This window comes from Stegodyphus dumicola, chromosome 2 (genome assembly GCF_044657685.1).
Source record: "Stegodyphus dumicola isolate Sdum_Otavi_A_Nest chromosome 2, ASM4465768v1".
Taxonomy (NCBI): domain Eukaryota; kingdom Metazoa; phylum Arthropoda; class Arachnida; order Araneae; family Eresidae; genus Stegodyphus; species Stegodyphus dumicola.
Window position 1 is genome coordinate 131,526,614 of NC_140769.1, and position 22,809 is coordinate 131,549,422.

A 22,809-nucleotide genomic window follows, 5' to 3' on the forward strand; every position below is an offset into this window, starting at 1 on the left:
GGAGCGACTGCGATATAAAAGGCCCGGGTTCGAATCTCGGAGCAGGCATGATTGTAACTGTCCGTCCCTTCATAGGAGACAAAGGTGGCCCACCTAGCAGGTGCCTCCATAATAAAGTGACCACCACTTCTGGCCTTAGTAGCGGCCAAGCCGAAGTCGGCTAAGAGCCCGCCATTGGTATATAAAAAGGAATAGGTGGTAATCCTTGGTGGATCTGGAGCAGGTCCTCGGACAGCTGAGGCCCACCAGCGGCCGAGCGGTAAAGACGCTGAACACTGGTAGTTCGGTCTGAGGTTCGAATCCCGCGAACGGGCTGGCTGCATGGGCGTTTTCGTGGTTTTCCCCGTGTGTAACGTGTATACGAGCCAGTTTCCCTTAGAAAGTCCTCCACGAAAGGCATCCCTCCCTTTAGGCAGATAGCCCTCGTGTGCTTTGCCATAATTAAATACACCAACACCACACCTCGGACAGCTGTTTGGCTTGTTTGAAATTGTTTCCACAGTCTTTGTAAACGAGAAAAGCGACTCCTGACAACACGCTAGCTATTTTTACTGGCATTCATCTTCTTCCTTCCGTAATAACACTAGTATGATTAAAAATTGTCCTACGGAAGTTATAAAACTTCTAAAAACTATTATAAAACTATAAATATCAGCATTTAAATGAACTTCATATCAAACCTTCAGAATGTTGGCGTTTTCAACGATTGCCTAATTAGTATATGTTTGGACAATCAATCGCGATTGACTGAAACATATGATTTTGCACACAGCTGCTTGCATCAGCAGCGATTTCGACATCTCTTTCGCAAATTTCTAATTTGCATTGCGTGTTTCACTTTCGGAAGCCAGTGTAAATCAGTATATATAACAAAAAGAACAGATAGTCGAAACAAAATCACATTACAAATGCAACCAAGCTACAAATGGCATTTAGGAGCGATATTCGCAGCATAATTTGAACAGCACCATTGGAATCAAACTCGCGTAAAAAGCTGGTTAGAACATTTGTTTTTTTATTTTATTGTAGGAATTTATATTTATTTTCACTAACCAGTTAAGTTTACGCTTTCCTATGAGTCTCCATTCCCCAAACTGTTAATACCAGAATATTTAAATGTGGTAGCGCGCGTGAAGAAATGCAAGTTCTACCTTCTGGAGAAATAGTTTAAATACCGAGTTCTAGAAGGGAAAGTGAGAGAGAGAGTGGGCAAGCTTTGTAGCTTGAGCTTCTGGCTCTGCATTTATTGGTGGTTAAAGTGGCGTAACAGGTGCTACTTTGCTGCTGCTAGATTACGACGCAGTTTTAGATAACAGGATTATCTGAGCCCAGGGGGAAAATTCTACTGTTTGTTAATATCTTCGAATTTTTAGCTTAGTTCTTGTTATTTGAGTTACTGCCCGAGCGAGGCGTAGTTTGCTACCGTCAAGTCGACGCATTGTGAATTCTAAAGAGTTTTAACAAAGTGGTCTTTTAACCCTTTCCGGCGCAGTGTGTTCGGTGTGAACACACCAAAAATATTCCCTCTTTAGACACTGAAAATAATCGATAAATATCACGAAAGCTACACTAACGGTTACTTTTAATCTCTTTTATGAATAATAGATGGCAGCATCACACAAGCAAATTATTAACGTTGAGATATATTCTGTTCTTAAAGACACTGATTTTTCAAACAAATGTTTCAGATTTTTTTTTTAAATATAAAGAATATCAATGAAAAAAATCTTTATATAATTTTGTTGTTCGTATGCTAATCTGCCTATTCTGTATTACTTTTAATTTTTATCTTTGAAATATTGCGTATAGTGAAGCCTTCAATGTATGGTGTGTTCGGACTGAACACACTGTACTGGTAGCGCCTGTCACGTGGAAGTGAGTCACAAAATCTGGTCTCGTGCTTCAAACTCAGGGCAGGCTGACAGCGCAGATTTATTTTAATTTGTGTTTATTCTTTTCTGTTTTTGGTTTTGGAGACCCCGGTTTTCAGTTAGCTATTTGATTTTCCGCGAGAGCAGACCCTTTTTTTTCTCTTGTTTTCATCGTGCATAGTTTGCTTAGTTTTGACTTCTGTAGATTTTTATTTGTATATATATTTAATAATTAGTTTTTTTTCTACTCAATAATTAATTGCAAATATTATAGTATTTTAATTAGTTTTCTTATAAATTTTAAAATTGTGTAAATGGCTCGGAGAGACCTCAGCATTGCCGCAGCAATGAGAGTTTCCTTTTTTTCTCGGTTTTTTTTTGGGGGGTAGAGTAGCAGGCCTTCCCGTGGTGCACCCTGGGTTATGCTAAATCTGCTACAGATATCAGATTCTACTGTTTTTAAATCATAGACAAAGTATTTTACTGTAATACGTGCTTCACAGAAATGCTTACCTATCGCAGCTCGTGCGGCTCAGTGTGTTCGCTTCGGACGCACCCACAAAATGGAAACGATTTGTGCAATCTTTGTAAAATTATACCTGCATATTCTACTAGGCCCAAATAGATTGCCTACACATTTTTTTGGTAAAATTCCAAATTTAAAGAGTAGCGTGCCGGAAAGGGTTAACCCTTCTTCTATCTGGTTCCGGCATGTTTTTCAGCTGTCACACCGAAAGCTTAACAAGTAGATATAACGATATAATCCTTATGCAGGGTGATTCTAAATTACTTTTACAAATTTAGAGGGGTGATAGTACCTATCCAGACGAGCAATAATTGCCATAGAACATAGGGTCCCATTCCACACTAAGAGGCAGTAAAGAGGAATATCAGAATTCAAACCAGATCTTATAACAGTGTTGGAAAAGTGAATTAACGAGACCAAAAGTTGCGCAAACAGATTTATTGTTTGGTGAAAAAGTTACAGAAAGTTCTCAAAATGCCGACCATGCATGTCGTTGCACAGTTGACATCAGAAGGAACGACTTGCGCACGGTATCGCGTTAATTTTGTCAGCGGCAGCTACGATTTTCGTCATGAGATCTTCAGCTGAGTCCACAGGCGTCTCGTGCATTAAAGATTTCATCTGCCCCCAGAAGAAAAAGCCCAGTGGGTTGGGGTCCGGTGAGCTAGGAGGCCAAGCCACAGGTCCGCCACGTCCGATCCATCGTGCGGGATATGTGGCATTAAAAAGATTACGGACACTCTCGTGCATAAACTACATGTCTCTCTGAATGGGGAGCGGAATAACCTGCAAAAAACTGGGATGCACTTGTTCGAAGTAGATACATTATGTTGCGCGGTCTATTGGCTTATCAGGTAACCACCTAGGAAACCTGCCCTAATACTTGAAGCGATGATGTTTTTCAAGGACACGGTTTGCTCTGATTGACTTTCCCCGGTACCAACTAAGAGCAAAATGCTGTTTCTTCTCAGTGCAAATTAGCATACGGTTAATTCTTGATAGTGTTAGGAGATAGATAGTCTCTTTGTTCTTTCACATCGAGAACTTTTCTTACTCTCAGAGTGGAATGCGGCCCTATGTTCTATGGCAATTATTGCTCGTCTGGATGGATACTATCACCCCTCTTAATTTGTAAAAGCAATTTGGAATCACCCTGTATATTCTAGATTGCGTACTTACGTACAGTTAATTTATGTACTATTGTGGATAAAACTATCTCCGTTGTACTATAACATCGGTCATTTTAATTGTTGTTATCCTACCCACTTTTAGCTTCTGTTGATAGTAAACTGTTTATTTATACTCTATTTCTAGTACATTAGTATTTACGCCAATGGTTTGTGATCGTAATTTTACATAACTTTAAAAAAAGAGGGGGGAGAGAAAGAAAGACTGGAGGCTGTTAATCCGCTGTCGGTTAATCGAAATTTGGCAGTGGTTAATAATTATTTAGAATTTATTTCCGGAGAAAAACGTATAAATTATTTCTCCCGCCTTCTTAGCATGCCTTCGTTTAAACTGAACACAGTTTTAGGTTCCTGACCAGAGTACATAAGGCCTGGCGTGACCTTATGTACTCTGGCGTGGCCTGCCATGTACTCTGGCGTGGCTTGCCATGACTACTACTGGTCAGCACGCTGTGAGCGTATTCCAGAGGTCCGTTGTTCGGAAGCTTGCGAAGGCGTTTGCTCATTTTTCATGTCTTCTGCTTCGAAATAACCTAGTAGTCTCTACAAACGTTTTGAAACAAATCGGAAATATGGGTCACGTTCTGAAAAAGTTAAATTGTTTGCCTCGAGTATAAACATTCCTGCGGAAGTGTTAAGAAAATTAACGGAGCATCTGACAAATAGATAACTGAATAAATAGCTACAAATTATAAGATAAAACTCAATGTTTTTCAACTAGATGAAAGCAGCCAAAGAAACTGAATCGCTGTTATCAAATTTGATATGGGATGTTCCATATATACGCTAAATTAAGCATCAGGGCCATAACTATTTTCCTTTTTTATTACATCGCTAAGATTAAATGTCGCTGGCGGTATAGTTTACTATTTAAACCGTTTAAACTGAATACAAATCAAGAGAATGTCTTTTTTTCTTTAGACCCTTTGGAAACACGATCACAGATGTCAAGGTTCTATGTCATTTTTATTGTTTGTTTCCAGACGATTTCCGTGTTGTCCTCGGTGTGAGTAACGGGTGGTTAACGGTGAAGATGAGTTGTTTATTTACTTTGCTGGCTGACGCGTTAGGATATTTGCAAACGGACTACTGGTCAGTGGTTAATAATTATAATTATTAACTAGTGGTTAATAACAGCCATTGCTGTGGATTTCTTTATAAATTGTAGCTTGCGCGTTGGACATGAATTTAATACTTTGAGAAAAGTCTGCTGGAAAACACCTGTTATTTCCCATACGAAAATTTGCTGATCTCACATACGGGCATTTTCATGACCTGTGAAGCTATTTTAAGGGGGTGGGAGTCGTAATTTTTCTCCTAACGGAATTGCTTTGATCAGTTTCTTAATTAAATGCGTTCTAAATAGGGCTTTACTGCATGAACGTTTTAAATTTTAAAATAGAAATTGTTTCTGGAATAACAGCAGTTTTGGCTGGTGTCAAATATTAGAAAATTGCAGAAGTGTATCAAATTTTAAGGGCGCGGAGAAGGCAATTTTAATGTAAAATTTAAATAAAGTAACCGTAATATAGTTATAAAAATCCAAGTATTTGTTTTACTAGTGATATCAGATGTAACATACACTGAGAAGAAAAGTTTGAAGCCATTAGGTATATAAATCTGTTTTAAAACATTAAGAATATTTGTATAAACACATACAAATGTGGCACGAGTAGAACATAAGGCGCTTACAAGTTTGTGATGAGTCATAAGATATAAAATATTGACAAAAGTTTTTAACAAATTATTAACTTTGTAGAGACATTAGGTTATTTCTAAAGCTGGAGAGATGAAAATTAGCAACGCCTTCGCGGGACTTGAACTACGGGCCTCTCGAATACACGCCGAGCGTGCTGACCACTACGAAGGTGGAGATATACCTTATGTACTCTGGCATGGCCTGCCATGACTATGAAACCAACTTGTTAGGTTCCACTACTGTTACCTTATGTACTCTCCCTTTTAAAGAGTAAATGGGGATCAGGGGACCCAATCGCCAAATCCTGGGGTTGGAGAATCATCATCCACCACCCTTTTTGATTCATTCGCCACTGTAGAGACATTAGGTTATTTTTAAAGCAGGATAGATGAAAAATGAGCAACGCCTTCGCCGGGACTCGAACCACGGACCTCTCGAATACGCGCCGAGCGTGCTGACCACTATACTACGAAGGCATGCTAAGCAGGCGGGAGAAATACTTGATAACTTAATTGGCAATAGCCCTTTTAATTCAAATACATCCCCCTTCAGAGAATTTATACTGCATCATTTGCGTCATATTTTTATCTGCAATGCTGTGAGCTTTTATCCAGTCACCATTCAAAGCTTAAGCAAAGAGCTGAGCATATAAATACTCCAGCTGCTTAATGCACCGGCTCTTTCTATTGTTGATCCTGCATGAGTAACCCATGTCTCTTCGCTTAGCTCTATCTTCTGTTGTATAAAATGTGACCAGTGTGTATAAAATTTTGGGTTTCTTATAACACCTTTAGTGTTGTGCCAGTCAAGAAGATATGTCTTAATAGATTAAGCATCAAGAAATAATTTTTTTTTAAAACTAATATCAAGAAATAAAGTGGTTTTTCAAGCTACAATTTTGTTCTTTAAGTGCTTTTTTTTAATCTGATTTCCCGGCACGTCGGGGAAAGGATCGGAGCTATTGAGACTTAGCTAGAATAAAATAAATTAATTTAATAATTTTAATTATGAATTACCACTTTCAGTATCAGTTGTTTTGTTCGACGAAACGTGCCATTTGTCATTAGTTAAATTGGAGATTTTATGGCACTTTTCCCCTTGATAAGCCTGTCTGAAACCTCGAATTGAGCTAATTGGCTTTTGTTTACAATTTTTGTAATTTATTTGTTTTTAAAATGTCTCAGGACGGGCGTCCCATATACTCATTCTCTAAGAACGTCAACCGGGCGTCCCATCCACGCATCACTAGAGATTGCATTCAGAGGACGGGTGATGCGTATACGCATTTTAAGCTGAAATGTTATTCCGAAGACCACTAGAGGGCATCCTATGTCCATTACTTTAGAAATGAACACAGTTTTAGGTTCCTGACCTTGAGTTTATATTCTGCTTGACTTTGGTATTTTACTCATCAGCTGTTGCGAGGGGGGAAGCGTAAACAGAGGTGGGCTCTTTAAATCACTGCATGCTAAGGAAAACATTCGCGTGTCTGATTTATATCCTATTGCTTTTTTTATTCTATTTTTTTACTCTACTACTATGTACAGTCTTTTAGGGTTACTATAGAGTTCTTTTACGTTTTGCATTGCCTTCAGATATATTTCCGTTTCTTCTCTTTTTATTTACGAAAGACTCATCTCCAGTCTATTATGACGGGAAAGCGCTATTTATCAAAGGAAGAATACCCTCGTATGGTTAGTGAACCATTTAACTAACGCAAATGAGAGTGATAATTCATTTTTATAAGAGTTAGAAAGTGATACTTCTCCGTGTTTCGAGATTTACCACACTCAGCCTTCATTTTAAATTTTGTTACTTCTTACTGTAAATAGTCTTTATTGTGTTGTTTTATTAATTTTAGGATTTTATCAATTAAAACTTTGGAATAATTTGAATAGCGCTTCCGAAAATTATTTTACAAGATAAGCAATTTTTTAAGTATATTTTCATGTAAAGTAAAGAAAGAAACGTTATTAAGTGCTAATTTTAACATATATAAGGGCTGAAGTAATAATCTAAAACGATACCAAAAATTACGATTCTAGAAGCGAAACATTTTTTTTTTCTGTGGTTTATATATATATATAATAATTATGCTTAGCGATGCAAAACCTCCGTCCTGTACGGTGACTGCCTTCGATTTCCTTCCGTCCCGCACGAGCGTCTTAAACAAAGATGCGCCGTCGCGAAAGGGTAGCATATGTGATTGCAGTTGTTTGGGTTTAAAAAAAAATTTTTTTTTTCCCCAATTTTGTTTTTGTAGCTTATTTTATTTTGTAGTTATTCAAGTAGATTTTTTCGCGTGTAATTTAACTGCTTTGTTTAGTACAATAGTTTTTACTTGGTATTAAAAATAATTTTTTAAATTGCAATATCAAATGTGCTTTAAAGCTTTTAGCTAAGCTTAACTGAACTCTTCTTTGCGACCTATTTTAATGTTTGCAGCTCATTGCGCAATATTTTTGAATAATCTAGTTCTCTCTAGTTTTAGTCTACTTTATATATATATATATATATAAACAAAAGCTGAGATGTTTTAATATGTAATATTTTTAATATTTTTATGACTAATAAGTTAGTAAATTATTATCGATATTTTTCATCACTGGTGGGAACTTTAAATTTTCTGGAACTTTTTTAATTATGTCTCATGATTTTTTCAATGGATTTGAAAATAAATTATTCCCTCCCGCATAGTAAACCCCATTCTGTGTTGTGTTGCTGAAGTGTGACAGTAACATCAAAACAAGCCCACGAAATACATCGTGGCAAGGCGAGCAAGATTGTGCCTGTCATTGGCAAGAGCCTCGAGTACTATACAAGTGACAGTCTTCTATTGGAAATAGGGTCAGTTTGAATATACAAGTTTGCTCAGTTCTGCCGCCAATTTTGATGGAGAGCACCCCTCTTTCCCTACCACCAACCTTTCGAGAAGAATTTCGGCTCGCCGCATATTTAGAGTGCCCCCACGCTGCACAGAAACTATACATTTACAAACATCCATGCCTTCTCCGGGATTCGAATCCGGGCCTTCGAAACGGCAGTCAGCGTCGTTAATCGCTATCCTGGTTGGGAGGCACGCCATTCTTGAACGGATTGCATTCATTATTCAAGACACCAATGAATTCCGAAGTTACGCAATAATCCTTTCCCAGACCGAACGGTAGTCAAGACTTTTTTTCATAGAATCGATTTTAATCGATTATGATAAAATACGAGTAGGCTATTTCTATGAGGAAGGAATGTTTTCGTGAGGATCTTTCAAAGGAATTGTCTGAAACTCACGTTACGCATAAGGAAATGGAAATGCTATACTCATCACCGCGTTTGCCGGGAACCGAACTTAGACCCAGATGTTGTTCAATAATCTTATCAATTCGGTTACTGGTGGACAGAAATAATGTTAAAACTTGCCGTTTCCTTACAGAACAGTTTCACAATCAGTAAAAAAAGTATAAGGTGCTTTCTATCTCCTTTCTGCATGTCTTCGTCATGTAATTGGCAGCACACTCGACGCTTATTCGGGAGCTTTGAATCCCGACGAAAGATTTTTCTCTTTTTTGCACATTTTTCGCTTTCCTGCATCGATATAACCTAATGACTCTACAAAGAGAATTTCCAATAATTCGCATTGATAAAAAATGTGATATTAATAAAATTAAAACTGAATACATGTGCATATGTCGCCTTCAGTCGTTGGAAATCATTAGATGGAGTATTAATAGAAGAACTGGACTGCTCGAAACTCACTTCCTTGCAGTAATGAAGCATTATAAGAAATGGATAGAATGAGGAATTATAGATCTCCATCAGCCTCATAAATACGAAACGAAAAAATTTTAATAAAAAGTAACTAAAATAAAATTTTTCTTTGTTGACCTAAGTGGGAATATATTTTTAAAAAAATTATGTTTATTGTTTGTTTTATGTATATTTTCATAAATATTTAGTGAGCAAAATTTAAAATTCATTTAATTTTTTTAATCTGCAAAGAAAAGGGGAAAATATCTGGCCCGCCAGCTGTTTCCACGTCGTGCATGAGGTATGAGTTTGAAACCAGTGTTCTGGAAAATGATTTAAATAATGCTACCAACTGCAGTAATCGCTTAAAAAATAGCATACGCATCCCCCATTTTTTTATAAAATTCCTTTTATAAAAATAATTAAAAAGCATTTGGTTTTAGACAGCGCTCCTCGCATACTTTATTCAGTGTCCTTGAAGGGCCAGTACAAGAAGCTTCGAAGGTGTCAGCAACTGCTGTAAGTTTCCGAAGCTAGTCACTATTAGTAATCTCAGCTTCTGGTTTTATTTACCATGTCACGTTTATTTATCACGTGGTTAATGGCTCGCCAGCGCGTCGATGGAATTGATGTATCCTCGGGCACTTCATCACTTCTGTGTAAATAAATCAGTATTCCGCCGTAAAGTGGTATGTGGAAATAAATGAAGGCTGTTTATGCCTGTGGTTCATTACTTCAGACGTCAATCCAACTCAGAGCATTTTCAGCTGGGGAAATTATATTTTTAACGAGAATTGTACATAATTTTAAGACTGAATTCGTAACTTTTATTGGAATTATATTTTTAGGCTGTGCATAATTTTAAAGCTGGATCCATAACCTTTGTTATACTTCTATGTATATTTTGGAATATTTTTTTGTATCGTAAATTAAAATATAGAGCAGGCATCGGCAACCTTTTTATAGCTGCGGTTCCAAATCAAAATGTTCATATTAAGAAGACGTTTCGGTTTAGTAGTATTTTAATTTTAGAACAGTATCTTAATTTTAATTTAGCAATAGTATTTTAATTTTAATTTAATTTCTTTATCTTTGTGAATAATAAGATAAATTTTATTGGGAAAATAATTACAATACCCTTTAAACTTTAAAAGTAAAAAGTAAAATTGAAATTCTAATTACTATAAAAACAAAATAATGAATAAAAAACAACGGGAAGTGGTACTTTACTTGAAGCCCACAACAGTTTTTAATATTTAAAAAAAAAAAAAAAAAATTCAGATTTTAAATTACGTCTAAAGAGGCGTTTTTTTAACGTTTTCTGTGCCCCCTTTATTTATTAAATATAATATTATTTGAACTTAAACCATACAATTCAACTCAACAGCACTATTGCAAAATAATTTTAAAATGAGCATATCTTTAGAAATTCCGGTACACAGCCTCCCGCACTCGAGATAACAGTGTTTTTTTTTTTTTTTTTTTTTTTTTTTTTTTTTTTTCTTTACAAAGTTGCCATTGCTGACTTTGAAAATCATTCAGTTTGTTAACCAAAAATTCGTTAAAGGTTTACAAATTGTGAAATAGACAATAAAACAAATTCCAAAGTTCAAATTTGAGCTTCCAGGTGCCCATATTCGAAGAAGGATTACGTCATTCAAAATTGGATGGCTCTAGGTACCGTTATTTTATCACAATGCGAGAAATATACAAACATTTAAGCTGATTCTCCATTATTTAATTTCTTCAAATGTAATACAGGGCCGTAATATTTAGATGCAACAATTTGAGAATTAAACGGATATTCAGAGTGAATCGAGGCAAAATCGCAAAACGTAAACAACAGTCCCTCAGAAACAAAGCCCCTTCGGACTAAAAATAAGATCTAAAAATAAATTACGTCTAAGAGAATGATAATAAGATCTAAAAATAAATTACATCTAAAATCTGAAGGCTTTCAGATTTTACATTGAGCCCAAAGGAGCGTTTTTAAAACGTTTTGTGTGTTACCTTTATTTATTAAATTTCATGTTCTTCGCACTTAAACCATAAAATGCAGTTCAACAGCAATGTCGCAAAATAATTTTGAAATGAGCATATCTTTAGAATTTCCGATACACAGTCTCGCGCACTGGAGATAGAAAATTATTTTTTTTTTTTTTTTTTTGGTACAGTGTTGCCATTGCTTGCTTTGAAATCGTTGAGTTTATGAATCAAAAATTCGATAAAGTTTTGCAAAATATAAAATAGATAATAAAACAAATTCCATATTCGGGCTTCCAGATGGCCATATTCGGGTGGAAACGTACGTTATTCAAAATTCGATAGCTGTAGGTACCGTTGTTTTATCAGAATGCAAGAAACATTTAAAATGTTGATAATTTTACAACTATTACATGCGGATTAATTGAAGGCATATAAACCATAAAAAAATATAATCACTTTTCAAGCAAAAATGTATATATAGAGAGTCAGACACGAAGAGAACACTTTGCCAACTCCCCACTAGAAAGAATGTAAGTTACTTAATACCTTTTCTGGCCTTTATATCTTCATGTACATTCATTGTTCTTATTATATTTTTATATTATTTTTGATTTGTTTTTACAAAGTTTGCATTATTTATGTTATTTTGTAATCTTCTATGTTTATTTCAACTTTACTTTGAATTCTATTTCATAACGACAATTTCCAATATTTAATTTTTACAAATAATATAGAACTCAAATGCATAAAAATGAGGGTGTAGGGGACGGTTACTCGAGTTTTTTCGGATTTCTCTACAGAAATTGCGTTTTACTCCAAATTGAATTGGCTAAAATGCTTCATAAGAATAAGTTCTTTGAGTATCAGCATTAGTTCGTAATCCCTTCTATTCGCGGAAATATTTGGCCTGACTAGAATTGCTGGTTTGGCTTTACCTTATAACTCGAGTAAAGACGAAACACCTTCGTATTTACGTATTTTTATTAATTATTGTTCATTGAACGGGAGTTGGTTTGTTCCAATTGAAAAGTCAACTAATTTCCGATCAATGACAATGATTACATGTTTTTAATTTAATTTTTCCTTTTACAATTGAAATTTTGTTCTTCATGATGATTTAATTCCAGTCCCCGTTAAAACATTATTAACATTTTACTTTCAAGTTACTTAAACATCTTTCAAAATATAACTTACCAGTATGGATTCACTCTTTTAAAATAATTCTACTTTAACTAAACTTAGGAGATAATATAATCAATTAATCACTATTGTTTAGGAAATAAATTATTATTAACTAACTTTGCAGCAATTGCGCAAGTAGTAGTAACTTGTTTTCGCACTAAATGAATTTAAGATTATACAGCATTATATATATATATGCGTGTGTGTGTGTGTGTATGTGTGTACTTTTGGTGCTGCCGATTGCAACCAAAAAGGGAGTTGCACAATTAGATGTTATGGCAGTCCGATGTACAAAATTTCGACGTTCTGAGGCTATTCGTGTTTGAATTATGCGAGATACATACGTAGATACGTGCGTATAGGCGTCACGAAAAGAGCTACGTAATGAAGAAGATCTGTGCAGAAAAATCTTCATTCAAAAATAACGGTATTGAATACGTTTCCAAAACACCATTGGCTTATAAATATATAAATTGCAATTGGTTGTTGTGTTGTGATTTTTCACACTTGTTTGACAGTAACATCGGAAGAAGCCCGCGAAATTCATCGTATCAAGAAATGCAAAATTGCTTCTGTTATTGGCAAGAACCTTGAACACCATTCATGTGACAATACGACTTTGGTCAGTTCTGCCCCCAAATTTGATGGACAGCAGCCCGCAAGGAACGGGTCCGAGAACCTCCCACCACCTCTTCCCCTGCCACCAACCTCTCGAGAGTACTTTCTCCTCGCCATGTATTTAGAGTGCGCCCATGCCTTAGAGATACCATGCATTTACAAACATGCATGCCTTCTCCAGGATTCGAATCCGAGCCTTTCGTTACAGCAGTCAGCGTCGCTAACCACTATCCTAATTGGACAGCAAATTTTGGTTTTAAATTTATTAATTTTATTTAGTTATATGCTACTTATTTGTACTATTGCTTCATCTCTTCAATACGATATGCTCGAAATGTTAATATAAACCCTATAAATAAAAAGTTTTGCGAAATTGTTAATGCTTCCAAAGTTTTGTGAATTTTCACTAGTTGCCCCGCCCCCAGCCATTCTACGAATTTTGTTTCCTCCTTGCGGCAAAATTACTATTCTAGTGATGATGGAGGAGTATCTTACCTTCGAGTTATATGTCCTGGGGTGTCTCGATCAAAATTTTAGTTTACTTGGGTCGATAGCTCTTCTGTGCTTTGCCTTAAATAAATAACCCCGTCCAGATCTTTCTTTCTTTATCTTTCGAGTGAACTTTTAATTCGTATTGCCTTTATGTAAGAGGTTTCTGGTTGCTGTATTTAGGACTGTAGAATTGTTTGTGTAATTTACAGTCGCTTTTTTTAGTCTGGAAATTTTCGGCCGTCAGTTATGTCCGAGATGATCAATTTTAAGAAGTACTCTAAATATATGTATTTGTAATGTGTTTTGAAAAAATCTTACTTTTCTCTTCGCTGCTACTTTTGGTATCTTGGGTAAAATTTTTCTATTACTAAATTGGTTTGGTTTATTGAGATTACGGCAAAGCTCACTTGGGCTATCTAAGGGGAGGAATGCCTTCGTGGAGGACTTTCTATGGGGAACTGGCTCGTATACACGTTACACACGGGGAAAACCACGAAAACGCCCATGCAGCCAGCCCGTTCGCTGGGGATTCAAACCTCGGACCGAACTACCAGTGTTCAGCGACTTTACCGCTCGGCCGCTGGTGGGCTATTACTAAATTGGAATTAGCTAAAATAAAGTCAATTTTAAATATGTAATTGATTTCTTATATTACTTGAATAATATTTTAATAATAAAATAATGCTTTATTTAGAAAGTATTGCCACTGCTCGCTTTTAAATTGTAGAGATTGTTAATAGGAAAAAAACTGTAAGTTTTACAAAATATGAAATAAAAAAAAATCTCAAAGCTTTCAGATTTTATATTACGCCCAAAGGGGCTTTTTTTAACGTTTTGTGTGTTACCTTTATTTATTAAATATCAAGTTCTTAGCAATTAAACCGTAAAATTCAATTCAATAACAATACCACAAAATAATTAAAAAAGAGTATGTCTTTTGAATTTCCGATACACAGTCTCGAGCGCTGGAGTTAAAAATAATTTTCGTTTCGTACAGTGTTGCCACTTTTACCTCCAGCTCGCGAGATTGTTGCCACTTGGGAAAAAGTACGAAAACAGGCGTTTTCAGAGGTTTTAATGAATATCTCCGCTGATTAAATTCTACGAAGATGAGAAGGGCCGAAATGACTTCCCAGGAATTGTTGGAATCCTGAAGTACCTCTCTGGAAACGCAACTCTCCGCCGTTCCAGAGGAGGCCGCAAACAGAGGCGCGCAGATTTTAATACCTATATTTTTATAAACTGAGAGTAGTCTTAGTTTATCATTAAGGGAATAATTCATATTTTGCTCTAATTCTAAACATTAAATATTGAGTAAATGTTTTTTCTTATTATTATTTTTATATGGATGGTTCGAGAATCATCTAAGATTCAGATTCGAGAAGATTTAGAATTCGTCTCATCTCATGTTTAATGTTTAAATCATCGCTCAATACCTTAAAGGAAAAGGGGAGTTTTATCCTGCCAGAATATGTAAATATCTTAGCTGTGCCGTCAAGCGCAAGTTAGGAAAATATAGAGAGTATTGAACTACGTTCGCGAAGAGCTAAACGAAATATTGCCTTCCGCTAATAATTTCTTTCTTCTTCGTCTCGAGTAAATCACTGAAAGAAGGAAAGTTTACGGTCGGTTTAACCGGACTTTGAGTACCTTTTGGTGTCGAAAGATAAAGACTAATTAAGGTTGACTTTGAGCTCAGTAGTTTTGTGCTTCGTAACGTAGCGTTTTGTTCATCTGTAAATAATATACTAAAGCCTTTGTGTGTGTGTGTGCCTGTAATGAAAAATGCTTAGCTACACTGTTGGTGTAGAAACGTACATTGTAGATCCATAATGAAGAGCAAGAATTTTGATTGCATAGGAAGGCAGTCGTAGCAGATTAAATCTTCATTTTTATTTCGACCAACATTTTGCGGCCCCAAACAGCTTGACACGTTACTTGTGCTTATTTAAATAAGCACAAGTACTAATAACTCTAAATCCCTCAGAGTGGGGTTTGCAGAGTGACAGCAGCTTTTGCTCCATTTCGCGTTAAACAACGCAGGTTTACTGTCTTGGTAACAGAATATGTTTCGCCACCTGCAATTATGACAAAGGAGAAGGGAGTGAGTTGAAAGAACATGTTTTCTGAAGCTCGCCATTTCAAGCGAGGACAGTCGTAACAATGGATGCACCTGCTTTGCCGAAAGTAAGTTCGCTAACATACGTATATACAGTTATTTCTTAATAGAAATGTCTTAAGCATTATAAATTATAGTCTTATGGTTAGATTTATGTGTAAATAATTGAAGGATGTAATAAGTAGTTTTAATTTTCTTTTTTTTTTTAAGGTATCTGTACATTTGCTTTAGAGTGTAATGTTGTAACGTAGTTTTATTTATTACATACTGCTAACACGATAAAAGCTATTTGCATGGATGCTACTTTTTATAAAAACTTCTTAAAATTATTTTTATTTTTGTAGAATTTACACAACACTATCGATTTTAATTCAATTTTGCATGCATTTTTAATTCAAATAGGCAGAACAGAGGTAAAAAAGAAATTCATATTATAGCTTTGATTTTTTTATAAAACAAGTGAGCAAATTGTTTGGTAGAATTTGCAGGATGTCAGCAAGAAATAAAAATCGTGTACTTTACTGAATTGTCTGGCGAAGTCGTATCGTTTTCAACTTATAGTACTTTTAAGGAGATTTTTTTTTTATTTTTAGATTTTTAATGTCATTTTATTGCCATATTTTTAGTGTCATATTGTCCATTTATATATGTATGTATACATATATTTCGCAATAAAAAGTTTTTCATGCATTGCTTGTTTTCATTTATATTTAATGTTCGTGGAAATTATTATAATTCTGCAGTTATGCTAATGATTTCTACTTAGATTTAATCCATAAATAAAATACATTAGAATTTTCGGCAGAATTATGAAAAATGAATTTTTCTCTTACACATGTGAGCTAATCCATATTATTTAACTTTAAAATTTACTTTATTCTTTGCATATGAGACCTGGAATTAGAATTAGCATATATAAAAATAAGTTATAGTCGTTCCAGTCACCTGTAATGATTAAGGTACAGGAATTTGTACCGAAAGGTACCGAAACATCTTGTTTTTATTTTTATTTTGATTTTGATTTTGATTTTGATTTTAGTCTAGATTTAAGATGTTCGGTATAGTTTAACATATTTTAACACCTGAATGTGTCATTTTGTGCGGACGCGTCGGGAAATTGGAACAGAGAATTGAGACTATTAAAATTTTCCAAAACACTTTGTCTAAATTAAAAAATTTTTGTAGCGAAAAAGTTTCAATTGTCTGTTTCGGTGAAACGCGTAATGGGGTTAGCTTGATTCGACGTTCAAACAAATTAAATTTCCCTTGAAAAGCCAGTTTGGAAGTCGAGTTGGGCTAATTTACCATTTTCCGCTTACTTTTTTATCTGATTCTGTCTTTTTAATGTTTTACATGTTTAATGGTTTGATTTTCATATGTATTAATTTTTTAAAACGTGTTGAACTTTTTGGAGCAACAGCTCCTGGTAACTTTTAGGCGAGCTTACTACAATTTTTATATTTTACTTATTTTGCAGCATATTGCGCAAAATGTTTTCTAGACCAAATTGATTTTTCAAAATTATAATTACTACCTTGCTTGATATATATATATATATATATATATATATATCAAGCAAGGTATATATATATGTATATGATCAGCTGTTTTAACACATTCAAATTTTCAGGATTTTAAAATTTTTCAAGAAATATTTTTAATAAATTAATTTTCGACTATTATCATTATTTAATGGAAAATTTAGCTTACATAAGTGCATGTTCTAATCTTGTGTATGAAAGCTATGAATACTCATAATTTTTTAAAATTAAAATATGTATACAAAATTCAGAATGTATATCACTATATATGATTTTTAAATTTCTTTTGTAAAACTTGTAGAGACATTAGGGTTTTTTTTTTTTTTTTTTTTTTTTTTTTTTTGGAAGCAGGTAAGATGAAAAATATGCGACCGCCTTCGCCGAGAATCGAACTTCGGACCTCTGGAATACGCGCCCATAGTGCAGACCACCACACCAAGAAGGCAGAAGAAATACCTTATAAACTAAGCATTTTTGATTTCTCACATCAAATTTTGAAAATTTCTCAAATATTTATTCAAATTTTTAAGTACCTGAAAGACCTTATTTCTTATGTTATGTTACGGTACGTGAAAAGGGTAATTAAAACTAATATTAACCAATCATAGCTTGTCTCTAGAATCGCACCTATTCTGGTATAAATACCTCTGGCGAGCTAATTACGTCATTATTTTATCAAGAATTTTGATTGCGTAGAATACTAATCCATAATGAACAGGAAACTTTGCAGTCGAGGCAAATTAAATTCCATTTTTAATTAAATTCACATTTGCGGCTAAATTTTAATTGGTTCTCTAATCGTGCCTATTTCCAGACTATTTACATTTTTTAATACTACTGTGATAGGAAGAGAGCAGCAAAGTACGCATTTATCCAATATGGCTGTCTATTATGAGAAAGGTCTGGTTTAGGTTAGAAAAGTTTCAGTTTCTTTAAGGTTCCGAAATAACTACGCAAGCTTTGTGGCATAGATTAATCTAGAAATGGCGCGGTCCAAAAATGTTATTATAATTTTAAAATAGAGAGACGAAATACCCGAATTAAAAATGAGAAATTAAGAGACTATTACTAAATTAAAGTATAAAATTGATTTGCATATATTTTATCTTATATATGTACGATGTATAAGTTATAATTGTACCTAAACAGGCAAGACATGGAGCAAAAAAACCACACAGAAATTATATAAGAACACTGTATTGTTTAAATTAAAATGAGAGTGGCAGGTATTGAGCTTTATGATTCGTTTGATGAGCTGGGTAAAATTCAAACAAATTTTTAAGTTTATATTTTAAACTGTTGTAGAGACATTAGGTATATTTTTGTTAGCAGGAAAGATGAAAAATAGCAACCGCCTTCGCCGGGAATCGAACCACAGACCTCTGGAATACCGGCCCAGCGTGCAGAACCACTACACCACGAAGGCACGCTAGGAAAGTGGGAGAAATATCCTGTATACTCCCCTTTTTAAAGGGAAAAAGGGCGAGTGGGGTTTTTAGGGGACCCAATCGCCAAATCCTGGGTGTGGAGAATCCTCATCCAATACCCTTTTAGTTCCAGCGCGACTGTAGAGACATTAGGTATATTTTTGGTAGCAGGAAAGATGAAAAATAGCAACGCCTTCGCCGGGAATCGAACCACGGACTTCTGGAATACCGCCCCAGCGTGCAGAACCACTACACCACGAAGGCACGCTAGGAAAGTGGGAAAAATACCTTATACTGTGTTAAATAGTCGGAGGTTTTAAATTTATTTCTCTTTGTGCGTTTTAAATTGGAATTATTTCCGTTATTTGGAAGGTATTATATTAGTAATGACTTTGTAGGGTTTTTTTTTTTCTTTTGTTGATCATTGTTTCGCCAGTTTGTGCTTAAATACCGAAGTAATATAGAACACGGAAACTCAATATAGAATACTTTGTACAATGACATAAAAAATAGCTCATAACTGCCATATTCCATAAATAAAGAAAAGAAAATGCCTAATTGGTAACAATTCTTTTTAAATATCCCTAGTTATGCCTTTATAATTTAAAAGGAGCTTATTTTTAAGAAAATGTTTGATTTAATGAATATGTCAATTAACGGATTAATTTTAATCCAAATAATAATTTCCATTATTTTTCTATTGTTCTTTAAAGACTCGCCGCATTTTAAATTTCTCGGATTCTGTAACTATTCGTATTCTGTTTCGCTCAAATTAAGAAACGTTCGAGTCGATTTTTGATTTTATCATTTTCATTAAACTCTTCCTTGTGTGTAGAGTGAAGACTCAGATAAAAGTGGCATTTTTAATAAGTTATTTATTTAAGCCAATCTCTTGTGTTTTAATCTCATAACAAGAGACGCATTTCACGGATGAAACAAAAATATTATTTCTGTTATTGTATGCAGGCTTTTCGTGTTTTAAATGTTCAATATTATTGGGATAATTTCTTTTATACAATCTTGCCTTCGAACTTCATCATTATTAGCCTCATCAACATTAGTAGGCAACTTTCTTGTACTTAGTACTTGTAGCATTTGCTTTATCAATTTTTAGACCAAAGGGCGTTAGCCCAGAAGGGCTATTAATTTCGTTTTGGCATTTTGCGTTGGTTCACTATAAATGTCGGTTCATTTTGTTGGTCACATTGTTGCCACCAAATATTAGAGCCGTGCGTTATGTTTAAAGAAATTAAATAATGAAGAATGTGCATAAATGTATGTATGTTTCTAGCAATGTGATAAAACAACTGTACCTAGAGCCATCAAATTTTGAATAACGTAATCTTCCACTGAATATGGGCATCTGGAAGCCCGAATTTGGAATTTGTTTTATTATCAATTTCGTATTTTGTAAAACTTTAACGAATTTTTGTGTAACAAACTCAACGAGCAATGGCAATACTGTACCCCCCCCCCAAAAAAAAAAAAATCTCCAGTGTGCGAGATTGGGTATCGGAAATTCTAAAGATATGCTCAATTTAAAATTATTTTGCGATATTTCTCTTGAACTGAATGTCATGGTTTAAGTGCGAAGAACATGATATTTAATAAATAAAGGCAGCACGCAAAACGTTAAAAAAACACCCTTATGAACGTAATTTAAAATCTGAAGCCTTTCAGATTTTTATTTATTTATATATTAAATTTTTTTCTTAAATAAAATTATTTAAGTTAGCTTGAATAAGATTTTGAAGTACTTATTTATTTTAACCGAAGAACCTTCAAAAAGTCGATACTTTCCAAACAAAATGCTTTAAAATGGTAATCAGACGAGAGTAAAAACTGAGATAATTTTATAAATAAATTATATGTATTTTCTAGCATCTTCATTCTATTTGATTGTGAAGTGTTTAAGACAGATTGATTGATTGACTTGTGTCTTCATATTTGCGCTCACTGATGTGGCTAAAAATGGCCGCGCAGGTGTTTTTGGTCTTGTAATTATATGCATTTTGTTTTGTTTCTTTTCTGTGCGACTCAGAAAGTCGGCTGCGACGAACGTCTGGGGTCAGAGGTGAAACTGGACATGTGCGGCGTGTGTGGCGGCCAGAACGCAAGCTGTGTGCATTACAAGGACGTTTATCAGGGTCAACTCTCTCCTGACAGCGGTAAGTCCCGATTTTTTTTTTATTCGCTAGTTTAAGAGACTGCATTAGAAAGCCAGTTTCAATTATTTTCTTCGAGGGTTTGTGATCAATAAGCGATTCCCTACGTTTTTAGTTTCTCGAATTGTTGTTAAGAGATAAATATTATGTAGTATTTTAACTAAAGAAATGTTCTCTATTAATTATTAGATCAAGTTAATGCAACAAAAATTAGGTGTTTTATGGAAATATAAAAAAAAATCTGATGTGTACAACACCACATGACTTCCTTGCACGGAATACTAAATTATACGCAGTTGAAGTTGAAAACAATCAAAATCATATGATTTCTGGATTTAGTGGGGACTATGCAAAGGGCGATCGATGTCAATGGTTAATTCAATATTGCGATTACTCTGAAGACAGTTCAAGATTACACGAAAAAGGAATAACCCATGTTATAAATAAACAGAATTATATTATAAATTGACGGTATTAATTTATCTGTACTTTCAAGCAATTTAATATATGGCATAAGTTCACTTAGTTAATTAAACTAAATCAAAATACAGAGAGCACATTTTAAATAATGAAAGAATAAACATCATTAGAAATGAAGTCGTTAAAATTAAAAATAGTATTACAGAACAATATTCACCAGAGAATTTGAACAATATAATTGAGTTCAAACTCGCTTAAGAAAAGTTAGTTATTTAAGCTGTTTTTTTTATGTACATTTTTCCTATATTTTGGATTGCAAAGAGTTAAATTACATACCATTATAAAGAAAAATAATTCCTAAATACTACTTTGACATCATCTGCTATCACTGTCACACTCATTTCTCTTTTTGTGCATTTTTCATTGACAGCTGTGTATTATGGTGATGGTCTGTGATAGTAATGGCACATCGGCAGTAATAAGCTTGTATGTAATAGTAATTTTTCTATTGACAATAATCAAATTTAGGTTTTTTTAACAGACAGGGCCTGTGTAAATGAGAGGTGACTGTACTTCAGATCTTTTACTTTACATTACTTCACTGGTATAATCTGTTACTTTAAAATAAACACTTCAAGGCCGTTGCCAACCATCCGCACTTGCGATCCTAACGGCTGTCGTCATCATCGCATAGCACTTATTTTCGCCGCCACATCTCGGACAGTAGAAGTCTTTCTTCAATGCGCGCTTTTCCTAAAGCGAAACACGCTAAATAAAAATGAAGTGGAGGAAGAAAATTAGGCGTCTCAAATCATCTGCTTCAGCTATGTTCGTGTAATTACGAGGCGAGCCGGATGGCTTGAAATAACCTTGAAGCTTCGATTTTAGCCCTTAGAAAATCGAACCCTTCGATAATCTCTGGTGCAGAGATCCAATGGTGCAGAGATCGCAAAGGCCCACAGCAGTGGCAAGAGATAATCTGATCAGATGAATCGTCTTTCACCCTATTTCAGACGACCGGACGAGTTTATGTCTGAAGAATGCCCAAAGAAGTGTTTCATCCCTACTGCCTTCTTGTCGACTGTGAAGAATAGGGGTGGCGCCATTATGGTATCGGGTGCGATATCTTGGCGCGGTCTTGGGCCACTTGTTATTCTGCATGGGAAGATCTCATCCAATCACTATCTATGCATTCTAGGGGAGCATGTCCATCCTTTTGTCCAGACTGTATTCACTGGGGAGCTACAGCTTTTTCAAGACGACAACGCCCCTATCTACACTGCTAGGTGTATTGAAGAATAGTTCGAAGAGCATGACGATGCAATTGAACATCTCACTTGGCCCTCTCAGTCTCCGGATTTAAATATTATTGAACATTTATGGGCATATTTTGGAGTCCAAACTTCGTTCCCGATTTCCACGTCCATCCGGACTTTCGGAATTAGAGACCGCTCTGCAGGAGGAATGGCTTAATATTCCTTTAAATATTGTCCATGACCTTTATGCATCTATCCCACGTCGCATTCAATCTGTACTACAGTCAAAGGGGGGTCCAACCCCCTATTAATAAAGATTTTCCCTTATTTCACAGGTGTTCCTATTATTTTGACCTCCATCTGTATTTATTGACTCAATTTATGACGTTTCAATTGTTTGGGCCAATCATATTACTTGTTACATGGCAAAGAATACGCCAAAGTTGAAGCAGCTAATGTTTTCTAAACGAATTCAAATTTATTGCAGACTGCTGGTGAGTTTAAATACTTCCTTTGCTAAATAGACTCCAGTTTTCAGATCTAAGCATTTTGAGGTAACTTATGAATAATTCTAATTTA

At 34.8% G+C, this 22,809-nt stretch overlaps 1 protein-coding gene across 1 annotated transcript in view; it reads left to right on the forward strand.

Moving 5' to 3' along the window:
• The window catches only part of LOC118184952 (uncharacterized), a 721,540-nt gene that overhangs the window by 644,267 nt on the left and 54,464 nt on the right, over positions 1-22,809 (forward strand). Inside the window, exon 9 of the mRNA XM_085811107.1 lies at positions 20,431-20,557. Within this exon, the coding sequence (XP_085667233.1) occupies positions 20,431-20,557 (127 nt within the window). The remainder of the gene's footprint in view (positions 1-20,430; positions 20,558-22,809) is intronic.